At 37.3% G+C, this 16,226-nt stretch overlaps 1 protein-coding gene across 4 annotated transcripts in view; it reads right to left on the reverse strand.

Moving 5' to 3' along the window:
* Positions 1-15,987, reverse strand: part of cdk10 (cyclin dependent kinase 10) — a 30,058-nt gene extending 14,071 nt beyond the window's left edge. The window contains exons 1-5 of one of the 4 annotated variants that reach the window (XM_067437216.1): positions 15,573-15,987; positions 10,335-10,472; positions 8,740-8,862; positions 8,570-8,642; positions 8,377-8,448 (exon numbers count right to left, since the gene is read on the reverse strand). In XM_067437216.1, the coding sequence (XP_067293317.1) occupies positions 8,377-8,448; positions 8,570-8,642; positions 8,740-8,829 (235 nt within the window). In that variant the 5' untranslated portion in view covers positions 8,830-8,862; positions 10,335-10,472; positions 15,573-15,987. Of the gene's footprint in view, positions 1-8,376; positions 8,449-8,569; positions 8,643-8,739; positions 8,863-8,960; positions 8,980-10,334; positions 10,566-15,572 lie in introns of those variants that run through there. The other 3 variants (XM_067437215.1, XM_067437218.1, XM_067437217.1) reach the window with 3 other exon arrangements.
* Positions 15,988-16,226: the final 239 nt, after the last annotated feature.

Genomic DNA, 16,226 nt, shown 5'->3' on the forward strand with positions numbered 1-16,226 from the left:
ATAGCTACAATTAACAACATAATTTGTGATTCAACTCTTAAAACGTATAGAGAAAAATGGGAATATACAAAATATAAGGTACGTCAGATCTCCATTTTTTATGGTAAATTATTAAGCAGGAATAGGAAAAAAAAGGAATTGGAAATAATTCAAGAAATAAATAGTATTTGTTTTAAAAACCTCTTAACAGCTGATGACAAACAAAAACTTCTTCTCCTACAAACATCACTGGATAACATTTATGTTGACAAAGCCAAAGGTGCTTTTATAAGATCGAGAGCAAAGTGGATAGAGGAAGGTGAAAGGAGCTCTACGTATTTTTGTAGATTGGAAAAAAAGAGACAAAAGAGCGTAATAGTGTTATGACTCTTTTAATCAATAATCAAGAATGTACCGATCCTGATAAGATTTCTAAGGAGATTTACAGTTTCTATAGCAAACTTTACTCCTCCTCTTATTCACACACACACGCCGATGCCTTCTTTGAGCATATTAAAGATTGGATTCCCAAAGTAGATGATCATTTTAAAAATGTGTGTGATGCAGATATCACTATGGATGAAGTGGAAAAAGCCATGAAATGTTTATCTTTAGACAAATCTCCCGGTTCAGACGGATTAACAAGTAATTTTTATAGGCATTTTTGGGAGTATATTAAAGACCTTATTTTTCATATGTTAAAAGAAATATCGGTTTCTCATATTCTTCCACCTTCTATGAAACAAGGAATTATCACTCTCATCCCCAAACCTGGGAAAAATCCTAAATTAATAGACAATCTTAGACCTATAACCCTGCTAAATAATGACTATAAAATCTTTACTCATATTTATGCCAATAGATTAAAAACGGGTATTTCACAGATAATTTCAGAGACACAATCAGGTTTTTTAAAGGGCCGATCAATTCACAATAATATACGACTTGTGCTTGACTTACTGGATTATAACTATTTAATTGAGGATGAAGGTTTTATTTTATTTTTAGATTTTTTTAAAGCGTTTGATACAGTCGAACACAAATTTATGTTTCATACATTACAATTATTTGGATTAGGGAAGAATTTCATCAATATGGTTAAATTAATTTATAAAGACACTAATAGCTCTATTATTTTACCACAGGGTACAACAACAAGATTTTCAATTGATAAAGGAATTAAACAAGGTTGTCCCATTTCTCCATTGCTCTTTATTGCTGCAGCCGAAATGCTCTCCATTCTTATTAAAAACTCTGATTTTGAAAAATTAACAGTATTTGGCAAACAATTAGTCATCAGTCAATTGGCTGATGACACAACCATTTTTATGAAAAACATTAACCAAGTTCCAAAAATTCTTCAAACTGTGGAGCTTTTCTCTAGGGCATCTGGCTTGAAACTAAATATTAAAAAATGTGAATTATTACCAATTCATAATTCCCCTCTGTTTATTTTTTATAATATTCCTATAAAAGATACTGTTAAATACTTAGGGATTCACATCACAAAGGATAACACATCACTTAATAATCTTAACATTTGTAATAATTTAGAAAAGTGCAAAACTTATTTGAATTTGTGGTCTCAAAGAGATATCTCTATTATTGGCCGAATTTTTCTCACGAAATTGGAGTGCATTTCTAGACTTATCTACCCTGCTTACTCAATTTCATTTTCTAATAATGTAATAAAAGCTATAAACCAAGCCAATTTTAATTTTATTTGGAAAGGAAAAACACACTACATTAGAAAAGGAACTTTGGTCAAAGACTTTGAAGAAGGAGGCCTAAAAGCCATCGATTTTGAATGCATTAATGGCACTATTAAAACAAACTGGTTAAGATCTTTTTTGAAAAATGAAAATAGTTTTTGGTTTCATATCCCCAACCACATTTTTATGAAATTAGGAGGAATTAATTTTCTCCTTAGATGTGACTATGACCTTAAAAGACTCCCTGTTAAATTGTCATTGTTTCACCAACAGGTTTTACTTTATTGGAAATTGATCTATAAGCATAACTTCAGTCCCCATAATATCCCCTTGTGGAACTGTAGATTTGTGACTTTTAGGAATAAGTCTTTATTTTACAAAAATTGGTGGGAGAAAGGAATATGGTCTGTGATGCATATTTTAGACAATACTGGAATTATCTCTTTTGAAATTTTTTGTTCAAGATTCATGTTAACTGACAGGAAACAATATGATGTTATCATCAAAGCAATTCCACAATCGATAATCCAGTTGTCTCTCAATTCATATCAAAGTAATGCAACTCCTTCTCTTCCTAAGCTTTTGGTGAACGGAATTTCTCTCACTAATTTAAAAGTACCTAATATCACAACTCGAAAAGCATTTGTTAAGGAATTGTATCCATTTTCCTCAAATAAACTTTCAATTTTTAAATACTTCTCCAAAGCTGAAGTTAAAATTTTAAGAACAAAATACCTTAAATACCCAGTTTCACCAAAATCAAAGGAAGTCCATTTTAAGATTATTAATGGAATATATCCTTCTAGAGAGTTGTTAAGATGTCGATTTGGTCTTGATGTGAACAACTGCTCTTTCTGTGCTGATCAGATTGAAACAACAGAACATATTTTCTATGACTGTAACTATGCCTGTGCCTTTTGGGAGGATATGCATTACTGGTTATTTCCTAAAATTGAACATTTATCTGTTTTAACAAAAGAAAATATTATTTTTGGTATGATTATGAAAGAAGAATCATATGATTTAGCTATTAACACATTTATTATTCTTGGGAAATTTTTCTTTCATAAAAACAGATTCTTGAAAACACAACCAAACTTTTTCATATTTCATAAGGAATTAGCTAATTTCTTCTTATCTTTGAAAGTAATGAAGAAAAAGAATGCTGTAACTCTCTATAATCTGGTAGAGGAGCTCAATCTTGCTGAGAACCCCTAGGTGTGTTTGTTTATTTATTTATTTATTTTATTTTTTTACTATTATTTTTTTTTCTTTTTTTTTCTGTCTACTCTCTCTTTAATGCTTGCCTTTGTCCATTTAAGGAATTGTATGTTTGTTTGTTTTTGTACCATGCCAAATTGTTTGTTAAATTCTTTTTGTTCAATAAAGTTCTTGCAATAAAAAAAAAAAAAAAAAAAAAAAAAAAAAAAAAAAAACTCGCTAGTTTGAGATGTAGTTCAGTAATGGCAGCGGAGAAAGATGCAAACTAAACCATTCATTGCATTGTGGCGCCGCTGCCGAATATCCAGAAGTTAAAGCCGGAGCAATAACAGTCTTTACTGGGGTTTGTTGGTGGCCCTCCGACAGGGTAAATTCTGGAAAAGTTTGATTTTCCAGATCGCTTCGTTAGTGATGAAGGAGTTGGCTGAAGCTATTCGGACGGTAACTGTTTCTCGTGGGGTCGGAAGGTATTGCCATCATTTAAGTTACAGGGACTGGTCAGTTATTTTATTGCCGTCCGTCTCTCACCACCCGTGGAAAAATCCCCAGCCGAGTTACCGACTGCTCTTGACAAACACAAGGTTGTGTTGATGTAACAGCTGTTCGAATCCACATCTGAGTTGTCAACAATATACCACTTCAAAATGCACTGTTTGTAATCCTTTTTGACCACTGCAGAACACCATACGGTTGCTTTGCTGTTATTATGATGCATTTATAGACTTGTATTTCGTTAAAATGCTGGCAAGTATTTAGAAGAGCAAAATATTTCATCACCCCTCAAACAAATTAAAATAAAAGCACTTAAACATTTGAATTGGTCCGTTATTTATAGCAGCATTTATTATCATACCAAGCATATGACATTTTATTTACAGCATACAATGACGTTACGGACCACGCGAGCACCGCGTTCCCGGTCACAAAACTCTCCTCTCCACCGTGGAGTGAATAAATCACAAGCCGAATGCACGAGTTTTAGGTTTTATCCTATAGTTTTATTACTGAGGTAGAATGCACATGTGCACTTTTATTTTGTCGGATTTCCATGAGTGAAATGACATACGTCTCTATGTACAAATGAAATGTACGAGAGTCTGGTAAAACCAGGCTACTATAGACTAGTGTTATAAGCTAATCTGTGTTTAGAGATAAAACTCTTTACATTCGATTTTCATGAAAACGCATCCCAGAGAACGATCTACTCGGTAACTATCTGTTAATTACCCCTAGGGTCATTTCTCACCGGAGTTGGCCTTTAATTGGTGCATGTTGCACTCAATGTGCATCCTTTTCTCGTGTAATTTCAAACCTGTACTTTTCCACATGAAACACAAAAGGTGAAATTTTGCTAAATGTTTAAACTGCTTTTTCATATAATAAAAGTGAAGGGGGAAAGGGGCTATCAAGCTCCAACAAGGACAAAAAGCATGAAAGAAATCCATATGATGTGTGTTATACTCCAAATACAATAGCATTGTGTGTGGACACAAACTTAAAAACCATGCCTTAAACCCTCCTCCTCACTATCTTTTATGACACACGCGACACACCAAAAACCTTCAAAATGGCAGTAATAAAACACCTTATTAAAACTGTCTATTTTTTGCTGAGAAACAGCTTTAGTAAAGAAATTGTGTCAGGTCATGCCTCATCATAGTACAGAATGTGCTCTTATTGGCTGCATCTTCCATCTTATACTGTACAATCCTAGTGCGGCCTTTGGAAACCATAGACCACAACGTTGTTGTGACACCATTTCATGGTGCATTTTTATCAGCGAGTCAGTAGACGCAGTTCGTAGCAGCAAGCATTCTAGGAGACGATCAAATTTCTGAAAATTGTTGCAGGCTATCCATGGTCCAACGGACATCTTTGAATCCATCTCACCGTTTAGGAGCCATGATAAATCATCTTTCATCTGGGACAGCCCAAAATCGTGCAATGTGTACCAGGCATGACACATTAAAGCTCTTACTTAATAAGCTGATGATCTGAATCAGGTGTGCTAAATAAGGGACATGCAAAATGTGCAGAGCCACGGATCCTCATGACCAGGATTAAAACGGTTTAGATCAGGGGTGCAGTTCCTGGAGAGCCGCAGCCCTGGAGATTTTAGTTCCAAGAACCCTGTTCCAACACACATAGCTGTAGTTTTAGAATAAGCCTGAAGGACTTGATAAGCTGGATCAGTTGTGTTTAATTACAGTTGATGCTAAACTGCAGGGCTGTGGCCCTCCAGGAACTGAGCTAAATTATTTGAGCTAACAAAGAGATTTCAGAGATTTCAGGGCTTCCCCTGGGGAAGATTTTGCACGTGCAGGAATCTACTCTAAGTTAAAGCTGTGTATTATAAATAAATTGACTTGAATATATGCAAGAACCACTGAAGGTTCTGTGCAGTTTCTTTTTTTCACTACTTTCAGGTGGACGCATTTGGTCATCCAATAGCTGTGTCTCATTTCGTTAAATTTCGAAGGTTGCGTCCTCCGGAGGACACGTCCTGTGTAGGATGCAGTACGGAGTGTCCTCAATCAGAATTAAACGAGACGTCCTTCGTAGGACACACAGGCAGGAAGTATCACGTTGCTATGCCAACACGTTCAACCTCGTTGCGCTCTCACGGCAGTTATATGAATGAAAATTATTTATAACTTAAAAATGACTATGAAATGTTTCTTGTCTTGACAGCAATACTGTTCTAAACGTTTAAAAAAGAACTAAACAGTTGTAATCCTGTTTACCACGACTATCTGTTTGAGGTAATAGAGCTTAAAAAACAAAAACAAGCTTAAACTGCTTACATTTAAACACCACACATACACTCGCATGTATATCTGACGGTGGTGCCGTTTTTTCATATAATATATTTTTTTTAAATGACGGTTCAACGCAGCCGCAAAGAATTGTGGGTTATCTCCAGCCGTGAAGGCTACACCTCATGCACACTCCGAAATCCTGTGAAAGAAGGACGCATTCGAAGGTCGCATTTGGAGAGTCCTACTCACTTTTTTGAAATGGGACGGACTTATGGCGTATGTAGCCTTCAAATACGACCTCCAGAGGACGCAGCCTTCTGAAATGAGACACAGCTAATGTCATTGCGTGGAAAAGAGCAGTAAGAGGTGTTGTGCCGAATTCCGATCCCCCCTTGCCTTAGGATTCTAGCCTGACGTGGTCATACTCAACTCTAGTCAGAATATGAGTCTGATGCTCCATTGGGCTGTGATTATGAGGCGTGTTTCAACCGAATCAGGAAAGACATCAATTGGATAGACCTACAACCAATCAGAGCAAACGAGTTGTTTTCCACGTCCGCAGGTTGAATCGACTTTAATTATGTGATATATAGACCCAGGAATGCAAATCTTAGCAGGCAAACTAGCCAAAATAACTTGTATTATTTTGATACTTTATATATTCTGACTTTATATATCTCGCAACAGACCCTTTTCACATTTCCGGGTTTCTCAGAGTGGATGTTGTCATAGTTGGGTTAACTTTTATAGCGGTGAAGAAGAGTATTAGCCTGACAAGCCAGACCCAACATCTTGATGTGGGTCTGGCTTGTCAGGTTAATACTTTCATTCAACACAGCATTGGCAGGGCTCAATCTGAGGGGCGGGATAAACGGTTGTCTTTCAAATTTCCTCTGCACACGATAGCTACAACCAACCAGAGCGCCATTAGTGGTGAGACAACAATCACAAGTAGGTTGTTTGCTGAGTCCCATGCATGTTCCCACCATCGGAGCTAGTTGATAGATTACATTTTTGCCATATCCTGTCGGCAAAACTCTGAACACATCTTCCTTTTTTAAGAATGACTTCAGTGCCACTCTTTGTTAGTAGGGTAGCTAGTAGCAGCCAGGTATTTCACGTGGAACCGTCAAATTCTGCCGTCATTATGTTAAGCCCACCGACTCTATACACGATGTGATTGGCCTGACCTGACTAAAGTTTGTTTTTTCAAAGTCACAAGCCAACGGAGAGTTGCTAGACGACCCTGGCTGAAACATTTTCTGCCGCTAGGGTGCATCTAGATTTCTAGGCTATGGGCAGGGGTGTAAGAAAATATCGATACGTGAATATCGCGATATTATGTTTGGCGATACTGTATCGATTCTCAAAAACGCTGTACCGATATTTATATATTTATTTATTTATTTACATCCAAGATTCGTGGCTTTGTGTTCGGTTTAAACCACAGACTGTATAACACCCAACCGCTAGATGGCAGTGTTATCTCTGAAGGTATAACTGACGCGCAGCCGGAGAAGCGCAAGGTGAAAGTGCATCGCTAGTGTTTACATTAGCAAACCCAGCTCTCAAGACGATAGCATTATTCCGCTCCTGCAGTACACAGAGCTGAAGTGTGGACTCATGTTGGCTTTAGCTAAAAAGAAGCCACTAAGGAAATCGACAAGAATCATTTTGTTTGCACAATAGGCCAAGTTATAATCTAATACTCGGGAAACACATTGAAACAGAGAGCTCGCTTAACATCCTGACGTCACCCGCGCTGCTGAGAAATGTTTCGATAGAATGTACTGCACGTTTTCCTCTCAGTAACAAAATAAACACACACCAAAAACTGACAGCGGTGGCAGGAGAACGAAAGATCATAGCGGATATGATGACCAGCTCTGCAGTTCAGTACTTAAAATAGCACTTTATACAATAGACTGCTTTATAGAAAATAGCTTAACGTTATTAAATATATATCAAACAGTCATTCAGTCATGAAATGGACTGCACTTTCTGTTGTTAAATAGCCACTGCTATACTGGGAACCTTTAAAACATTTACACATAAAGAATCCTGCAGTCACTTTACATTTTACTTCACTCAGATTGCACAAAATAGTGATTTGTGATATAAATTATACTGTATTAATTAAATAAAATACTTCGTGTAGTCTCGTGTTTTAGGCATATGGTTGTGTTCTTTATTCTTTTAAATAATAAAAAAAAAAGAAATATCGCAATATACCCCTGTATCGTAACCCCTGTATTGTGATACTTATTGTATCGCCAGATTCTTGGCAATACACAGCCCTAGCTATAGGAGTATATATTATTATTCTATATTTTTACTTTTTATTCATTTTTGTTATTTTTCCCTTTTTCCATTGTTGCACTTTGAGATTCTTTGGAATGAAAAGTATGTTATAAATAAAATCTATTATCATTATTATTATATTAAATATATTTTGTCTCCATTTGCTCTTATAGCAAAAAAAAAAAAAAAGAAAAAAATTCTGAATTGGGAGATGTAAACTCATAATTGTGAGATAAAGTCACGATTATCTTTTAAAATGTTTTATTCTGTGGAGGATAAACAAGCTTTCATGCGATCTGCTTTTGTGTTTCATGGGGAAGGAAAATAATAAAGGTTTGTAAATAATGTCATAAGAGTGAATAAAGTAAGACTGAAATATAGTAAAATTGACTGTATCAACTGACCGTCTTTCTCTTTATCCATTCGCACTTTCTTCAGTGCAACTATTTCATTTGTCCTCGTATCACGTGCTCTGTCTGTAAAACCACAATCAAATCTAAATAAGTTAGCTGTTTGGATAACGATGGGTGACACATTACAGATATAATTATGCATTATATGTTGAAGAACATTATCAGTCCTGCTGGTGAGACTCACACACGATCCCATATGTTCCCTCTCCGATCCGATTCATCTTCTCGTACTCCTTCACACTCCTGCATTTCCCCAACTATGCACATCGCGCACAAACACGGCAATAAATGTTTATGCAGCCCTTTTTTTAATAATACAAATATAGCTTGTATTCAAATGATAACAGGTCTTACCCGTTCTCTGTGCGGTATTAGAAACGTCTTGTTTGTTTTTAAAGACTTCAGCTTTAAAGGCTCTAGATCTGTTTCTGCTGTGTTTTCCATCTCCAATCACTCCAAAGCCGTCCGGATCAAGGACTAATGTAACACATATAACGTTAGGCACGTAAACACAGAGCAAATTTAGTTCATCTCAAGTTATAAGAAGAGGAACTCGTAACTCCGTGAAAGCTTACAGTCGCTCATTTGAACATCCAAATGGACAACTGTCAGCGTTCAGAGAGTTTATGTTCTCGTACAACACAAATGTAAGGGCCAAGTTATATTAGCACCATGCTGAATAAAAAACGACGAAGAGCGTATTTGTAATTGATTTATTTGTGATTGAAATGGCTTGTTTGTATTTTTTATTATATGAAATTTGTTGTTGTTTATATAATCACACGGGATGGGTGGTAGCCGTGTATAAAATGGACGGAGGAGCTGGTATGTCTAAGTTAGATAATAATGTATTTCGAAGCCTTTACGGTGTAGATATTATGTTTATTAAAGGTTGTCCATTTCCAGTATTCTGGTTTAGATATTATTCAGCTTTCTAAGCAATCAGACAACGCTTGGTATACGCTTCACCCTCAAGCCATCCTTGGTATGACATTCTTCTTTCAGACAAATACAATCAGATTTATTTTAAAAAGCTTTATAATGGCAGTGAACGGCAGCCCAAAATTTGAAGCTCAAAAAAATAATATTACTATAAAAGTAGTCCACATGGCTCCAGGGGGGTTAATTAAAGGAGTACCTCAACGCTGGGAAGATGAATCTGTATTTAAACTGGGCCATTAATGTAGTAGAAATGTGAATTATTTTGTAATTTGGTGCTTTCTACACTGAGAAAAGTCAGAAAATGTATTTTTGTCTCATGGGGATGAAAGACAATTCCCAGAATGCTTTGCTGCCCTGTGAGGCCATTCCCAAATACCGCTACTGGATTACTCTGATCTACCATCCCTGGAGTACGTTCAGTCGAATATACTCCAGGGTTTCTACTGACACAAAGCCATATGCTACTCGCTGAAGTAACCCTCATACGTTGTGTCAGTTACGCTTCACTTCAGAAGGCTTTAATTAACCCCCCTGAATCCATGTGGAGCACTTTTATAATGGATGGATGCACTTTTATGGGCTTAATTTTTTTTTGGTTCCCTTTCAAAGCCATTATAAAGCTTGGACTAGCCAGGACATTTTTTCATATAGCTCTGATTGTATTCATCTGAAAGAAGAATGTCATATACACCTAGGATGACTTGATGGTGAGTAAATCATGGAGTGATTTTCATTTTTGGGTGAACTATCCCTTTATGCTGGACTAGGGCATCTGTATAGCCAATCTTTGTTGCATTAATTTCCTATTATCTCTGTAAAGCTGCTTTTAAAAAAAAAAATCTGTATTGTATAAAACACTAAATAAATGAAGGTAACTTAACTTGACTAGACAGAAGACTAAAACTCATGGCGCCCCTGAAGGAAAGATTCTGTAACTTTATGTATACAGTCAACAGCTCAGTAACTTTTACCCCATGACTAGAATAACTAGTATTTTCATTTCATACCTCATTAAATCAGGCTGTGCCCGTGACAAAAACGACCTCGACCAACAAACACAGGACTTCCCATGGGCCGTGCCTCTTTATTGGCATCCTCTATTTTCAGACTCACTGGCATATCCAAAAGGTTTTCTCGAGACGGAGCTGTGATGATGATCATTGGTACAGCAGAATTATTTAATGATGAAGGTGGTGGTGAAGATGATGATGATGAATCATTGCTGAGAGATTTCTCTACTGTGAGAATAAAAAAAAAAGTACTTGTATCTTTCATCATTATTATTTTACAAATGAATAGCATTGACAGTGATATGCACCAAATACTTTGTTACCAAACATGATTCTTGAATATATTATTATGTGACCCTGGATCACAAAATCAGTCATAGGTCTCACGGGTACATTTGTGGTAATAGCCAACAATACATTTTATGGGTCAAAATTATCGATTTTTCTTTTATCCAATTTAATCACCTTTATTAATATATTGTGCTTTTTACAAGTCCATTTGTCTCAAAGCATCTTCACAGTGTTACCAGGAAGGTAATGCAACAGAATTTGATTCGGCTGTACAGCCGCTCTGGTGAAAACGGTGATGTTAATTATCTAATTTCAATTATCATACAGTGACAATGTGGGCAGATCAGTAATATACAGTGGGACCAACAAGTATTTAGTAAGCCACAATTGTGCAAATTCTCCCACTTTAAAAAGATGAGAGGCCTGTAATTTTCATCATAGGTACACTTCAGCTGTGAGAAACAGAATGAGGAAAAAAAATCTATAATTTTTTTAAAGGGGGGGTTAACTGAGGAATCAGCTTTCCCTTGAGCTTTTGATATAAAAGGTTATGGTAATATTAGCCTGGATGCCAGCCGAACTCAGCCCCGCCCACAACATATTTAGGTCGGCAGTTCGGTCTGGACTCAATCCATAGAGGAGTAATTATCCCCGAATAGAAACTTCGGACCAATGAAATCATCAGGGCGGGCTTTAGACGATGACAGACAGATGATCAACAGTAACGTAATCATGCACGTCATCAAAGGGGTTTGGGTTATATTTGTTCAAATTCTAAACGGAGAGCTTGTTTGTATCTGCATTCACCTTCACAATTTCTCTCAGAAATGATGATCATGTTGGGTAAGTTCTCTGGGTATCATTAAATTATTTTATTTCTTTACAACACCGGCAAAGATTGTTTATTCCAGCCTGATTTCAGCGCGCATGTGCAGACAGGGTTGCCAAGTTTTTACAACAAAACCGGCCAAGTTCTCTGGGGGAAAAATGGCATTTGGGGGGTAAGTGTGTTATTTTGGCAAGGTTGCCTGCTAAAATTCGCACTCATGGGTCTATATATCACATAATAGTCGCTTCAACTCACGGACATAGAAAACAACCCGCGGGGAAAAACGCGGACTTGGCAACACGGTGCAGTTGAACTCTGTTGACATTTGACAATGCGTCGCTTCGTTGCTCTGATTGGTTGTTGGTCTATCCAATTGATGTCTTTCCTGGTTGGGTTGAAACATGCCCCATAATCACAGCCCAATGGAGCATCAGACTCATATTCTGACTAGAGTTGAGTATGACCACGTCAGGCTATGGTAATATAAGATTGTCCTGTAAGTTTCAGAGCTGAAAACTTCCTTGTTAGTCAAAGAAAAGCTTTTATAGACACCAGGCCCAGAAAACGACCGTGTTCGCATCTTGAAGTCATCTAGTGGCGAAACAGGCCTCTACAGAATAATAAGCATGTGTAATTCAGTAGCCCCGCCCACTGACTCATGGATCACGCTAGCCAGCAGCAATAAAATAAATATATATTTAAAAAATAAATTATATATATATATATATATATATATATATATATATATATATATATATTAAGATATATATTAAGATATATATAAATAAAATATCTTTAAAAAAAAAATTAAAGCCAGTTCATGACACCTTTAAAGAATTTATTTGCAAATTATGGTAGAAAATAAGTATTTGGTGACAAAAAAAGCACGTTTTTTGGCTCTCACAGACCTGTAACTTCTTTTTTAAGAGGCTCCTCTGTCCTCTATTTGTTTCCTGTATTAATGTCACCTGTTTGAACTCGTTATCAGTATAAAAGACACCTGTCCACAACCTCAAGAGTCAGACTCCAAACTTTACTATGGCCAAGATCAAAGAGCTGTTAAAGGACACCAGAAACAAAATTGTAGACCTGCACGAGGCTGGGAAGACTGAATCTGCAATAGGTAAGCAGTAGGGCTGCACGTTTTCAAGTTTTTCATTAACTGTTAACCGAGGCCCTTAGCGGTTAATACTCGGTTAACCATAGTGTGCGTCAGGGTTATTTTTAGCTTATTAATTTGACGACCACCATCTCCGTAGTGAACGCGCCTATATAGAGAAATGCACATCATGGATTACATAATCAGAGAGTAGCCTATTTCTTTTCGTTTTAAATTGATAAAAGACATTTCAAGTTTCTTGAGCTCTATTTCATGTCTGTGAGGCGTACGCTGAGTTTCGTTAAATTAGGATGATATGCGCTCCAGTTCACGAGCAATGCAAGTGGCCGCGAGGGCGCCTGCATGATTAGGGCATGTAGTAAAATATGCAGCCGAGAATGATTCACACAGACACAGCGTTTGACTCGCGCGGCTGAGCCTCTCCCGGCAGAGTTCAAGCATCTGTGGACTCGTCCCTTCAGCTCTGGCCATCTTGCTTTCAGTCCGCGATTAGCTTTTTTGTTTTCTTCATTACAGTTAAAGTAACGTCTGCTTTTCTCTAGTCATTCACAAGTTTCTCACTTCAAACTTTCTTTCTTCTGATCCGTTATGCACAGCGCGCGCGGCTCCCGCTCTGCCTCTGCCCTAATGCGACTTTTAGTCCAGTGCGACGTATGTTATTTTCCTCTTCATGACGCATATTTTGACTGATGCGCCTCATAGTCCGGAGCAACTTATAGCCTGAAAAATGCGGTAAGCACTGCATTGCAATACTTGCATTTTGCCCCGTCACTCTCATTTTTAAAGTGCTCCCACGCTTTCTTTGCCCGCTTAGAAAGCGGGTCATGACTTCTTCTTGTGGATATTACAAATGTCTGGGAGCGCTCTGGCGGTCTCTAGGGGTGCAAACCTATATTACAACTAAATTCAAAGCACGTCATTCACGCCACTTAACCGAGCAAAATGTTTCACTCAGTTACGCAATTTTTAACGGTTAATCGGTCAATCGGTTAACCATGGACACCCCTAGTAAGCAGCTAGGTGTGAAGAAATCAACTGTGGGAGCAATTATTAGAAAATGGAAGACATACAAGACCACTGATAATCTCCCTCGATCTGGGGCTCCACGCAAGATCTCACCTTGTTAGGTCAAAATGATCACAAGAACGGTGAGCAAAAAATCAGAAAACCACACAATGGACCTAGTGAATGACCTGCAGAGAGCTGGGACCAAAGTAACAAAGGCTACCATCAGTAACACTACACTGCCAGGGACTCAAATCCTGCAGTGCCAGACGTGTGTCCCTGCTTATGCCAGTACATGTCTGGGCCCATCTGATGTTTGCTAGAGAGCATTTGGATGATCCAGAAGAGAGTTGGGAGAATTTCATATGGTCAGATGAAACCAAAATATAACTTTTTGGTTAAAACTCAATGTGTGGTGTTTGGAGGAGAAAAAATACTGAGTTGTACCATACCTACTGGGAAGCCTGGGGTGAAAACATCATGCTTTGGGGCTGTTTTTCTGCAAAGGGACCAGGACGCTGATCCGTGTAAAGGAAATAATTAATGGGGCCATGTATCGTGAGATTTTAAGTAAAAACCTCCTTCCTTCTCAGCAAGCACATTGAAGATGAAATGTGGCTGGGTCTTTCAGCATGACAATGATACCAAACACACCGCCCAGGCAAAGAAGGAGTGGCTTCGTAAGAAGCGTTTCAAGGTCCAGGAGTGGCCTAGCCTGTCTCCAAATCTCAACCCCATAGAAATTTTTTGTCAGGAATTGAAATTCTATTGAAAATCTATTTTGCTCAGCGACAGCCCCAAACATGCTCTAGAGGAGATCTGCATGGAGGAATGGGCCAAACTACCAGCAGTGTGTAAAAACCTTGTGGAAAACTTACAGAAAACCTTTGCCCTCTGTCATTGCCAACAAAGGGTACATAACAAAGTATTGAGATTAACTTTTGTTATTCACCAAATACTTTCCCACCATAATTTGTAAATAAATTCTTTAAAAATCTGTGATTTTTCAGGATTTTCCCCCCTCATTCTGCCTCTCATAGTTGAAGTGTACCTATGATCAAAATTACAGGCCTCTCTCATCTTTTGAAATGGGAGCAGAGAGAACAATCAATGACTACCATAGTATTTTTCCCCTACTATGGTAGTGAATGGTTGTTCTCTCTGCTTTGTTACAAACATCCATCCAAATATCTTTTTTGGGGGTTCAGCAGAACAAATTCATACAAACTCATATAGGGTTGGAACAACTTGAGGGTGAGTAAATGATGACAGAAATTTCATTTTTGGGTGAACTATCCCTTTAAATGTGATTTCAAAATTTAGCCTTTTTTGCACCCTCAGCCAAATATTATCCTATCCAAACAAGCCATACATAGATTTAAAAAAACAAAAACAAAAAAAAAACATAAAACAATGATTAGCCTACTTATTATTACTGGTATTGTGGTCTAGGGTCACATAGGCAAACACACTAAACACTTCACAATGAAACTCCTATTTGTGTTCACTGCTGTATGCCTATTTATTGGCATTATGATCATTTATTGTTATATATAGTGTAACATATTTTCATTTACATTATGGTGAATTTATTTCCGGTCAATACTCATTGTAATAAGCAAGATAAATTCCAACATTTAACAGTGTGATAAATATAGATGTATCACACACTGTTGAATGTTTGAATTTATCTTGCTTTGAAAACAAATAGGAGTTTCATTGTGAAGTGTTTTAGTGTGTTGTACAGGTTTTCTCTAATCACACTAAAGTGCACACTCCTTTAAATTGGATTAAAGGGAAATTTACGTCAGAAGAAAAAAACATTATAGATTAACCTAATTAATCTTAGACAACAGGACAAACAATATTTCATACAGGGGTTAAAAAAAGTTAATTTAAATTAATGTCTAAAAGGAGATTTTAAATGGTCATTACTGTTATGTCTCGTTTCTTTTAAAACATAAAGCCAATAAAATAATAGTGATTTTACCTGGGAGAACCTGCTTTCTCGGCGCAGAGCCCATTCCCCATCACGCAACGAAATAAATCTCTCTGTATTAATTCTGCTGCTCAATATGAATGTTTCTTTCTGTGAGCAGTAGGCTAATGGTCAAAGGACCGACAGCTTTCGCGTCCTGATCCAATGTCAATATCGCACACACGTCTGGGAATTCCGCAATTATCCGCAAGTGGTCACGTCACCGGCGTGAATTACATTACTACCATGGATAATATAGACTTGTGAACCGCGAGAACCGATTCTTAACTCAGTCATTTCTCGCCTGCATTCTTCCCCAGAGACGGACGGAATATTATATGCTACTAAATACAGAAACTCCTGCTGTTCGCCAGAGGCTTTTCCAACTGCACCACCACCACATGCCACGGCTACTACAGCCCGAGCAGACTGTCCGATTCCCGAACGAAAGACTCTTATGAGCAGGTTCTTTTTAATGAATCAAACCATAGTTGTACGATTACCAAATGAATGACTCAAATGACTCGGTTCTTTAGTGAACCAAACACAAGTATCTCACTATGCTTTTAGGGGATATATTTATTAGTTTGTGTTTTTTGTAGCCTTTTGTAGTAAAAGGAGTTTAACCAAATGTTGAATTTATGTCGCATTAAAAAATAGGCTACA

This window comes from Pseudorasbora parva, chromosome 25 (genome assembly GCF_024679245.1).
Source record: "Pseudorasbora parva isolate DD20220531a chromosome 25, ASM2467924v1, whole genome shotgun sequence".
Lineage (NCBI taxonomy): Eukaryota > Metazoa > Chordata > Actinopteri > Cypriniformes > Gobionidae > Pseudorasbora > Pseudorasbora parva.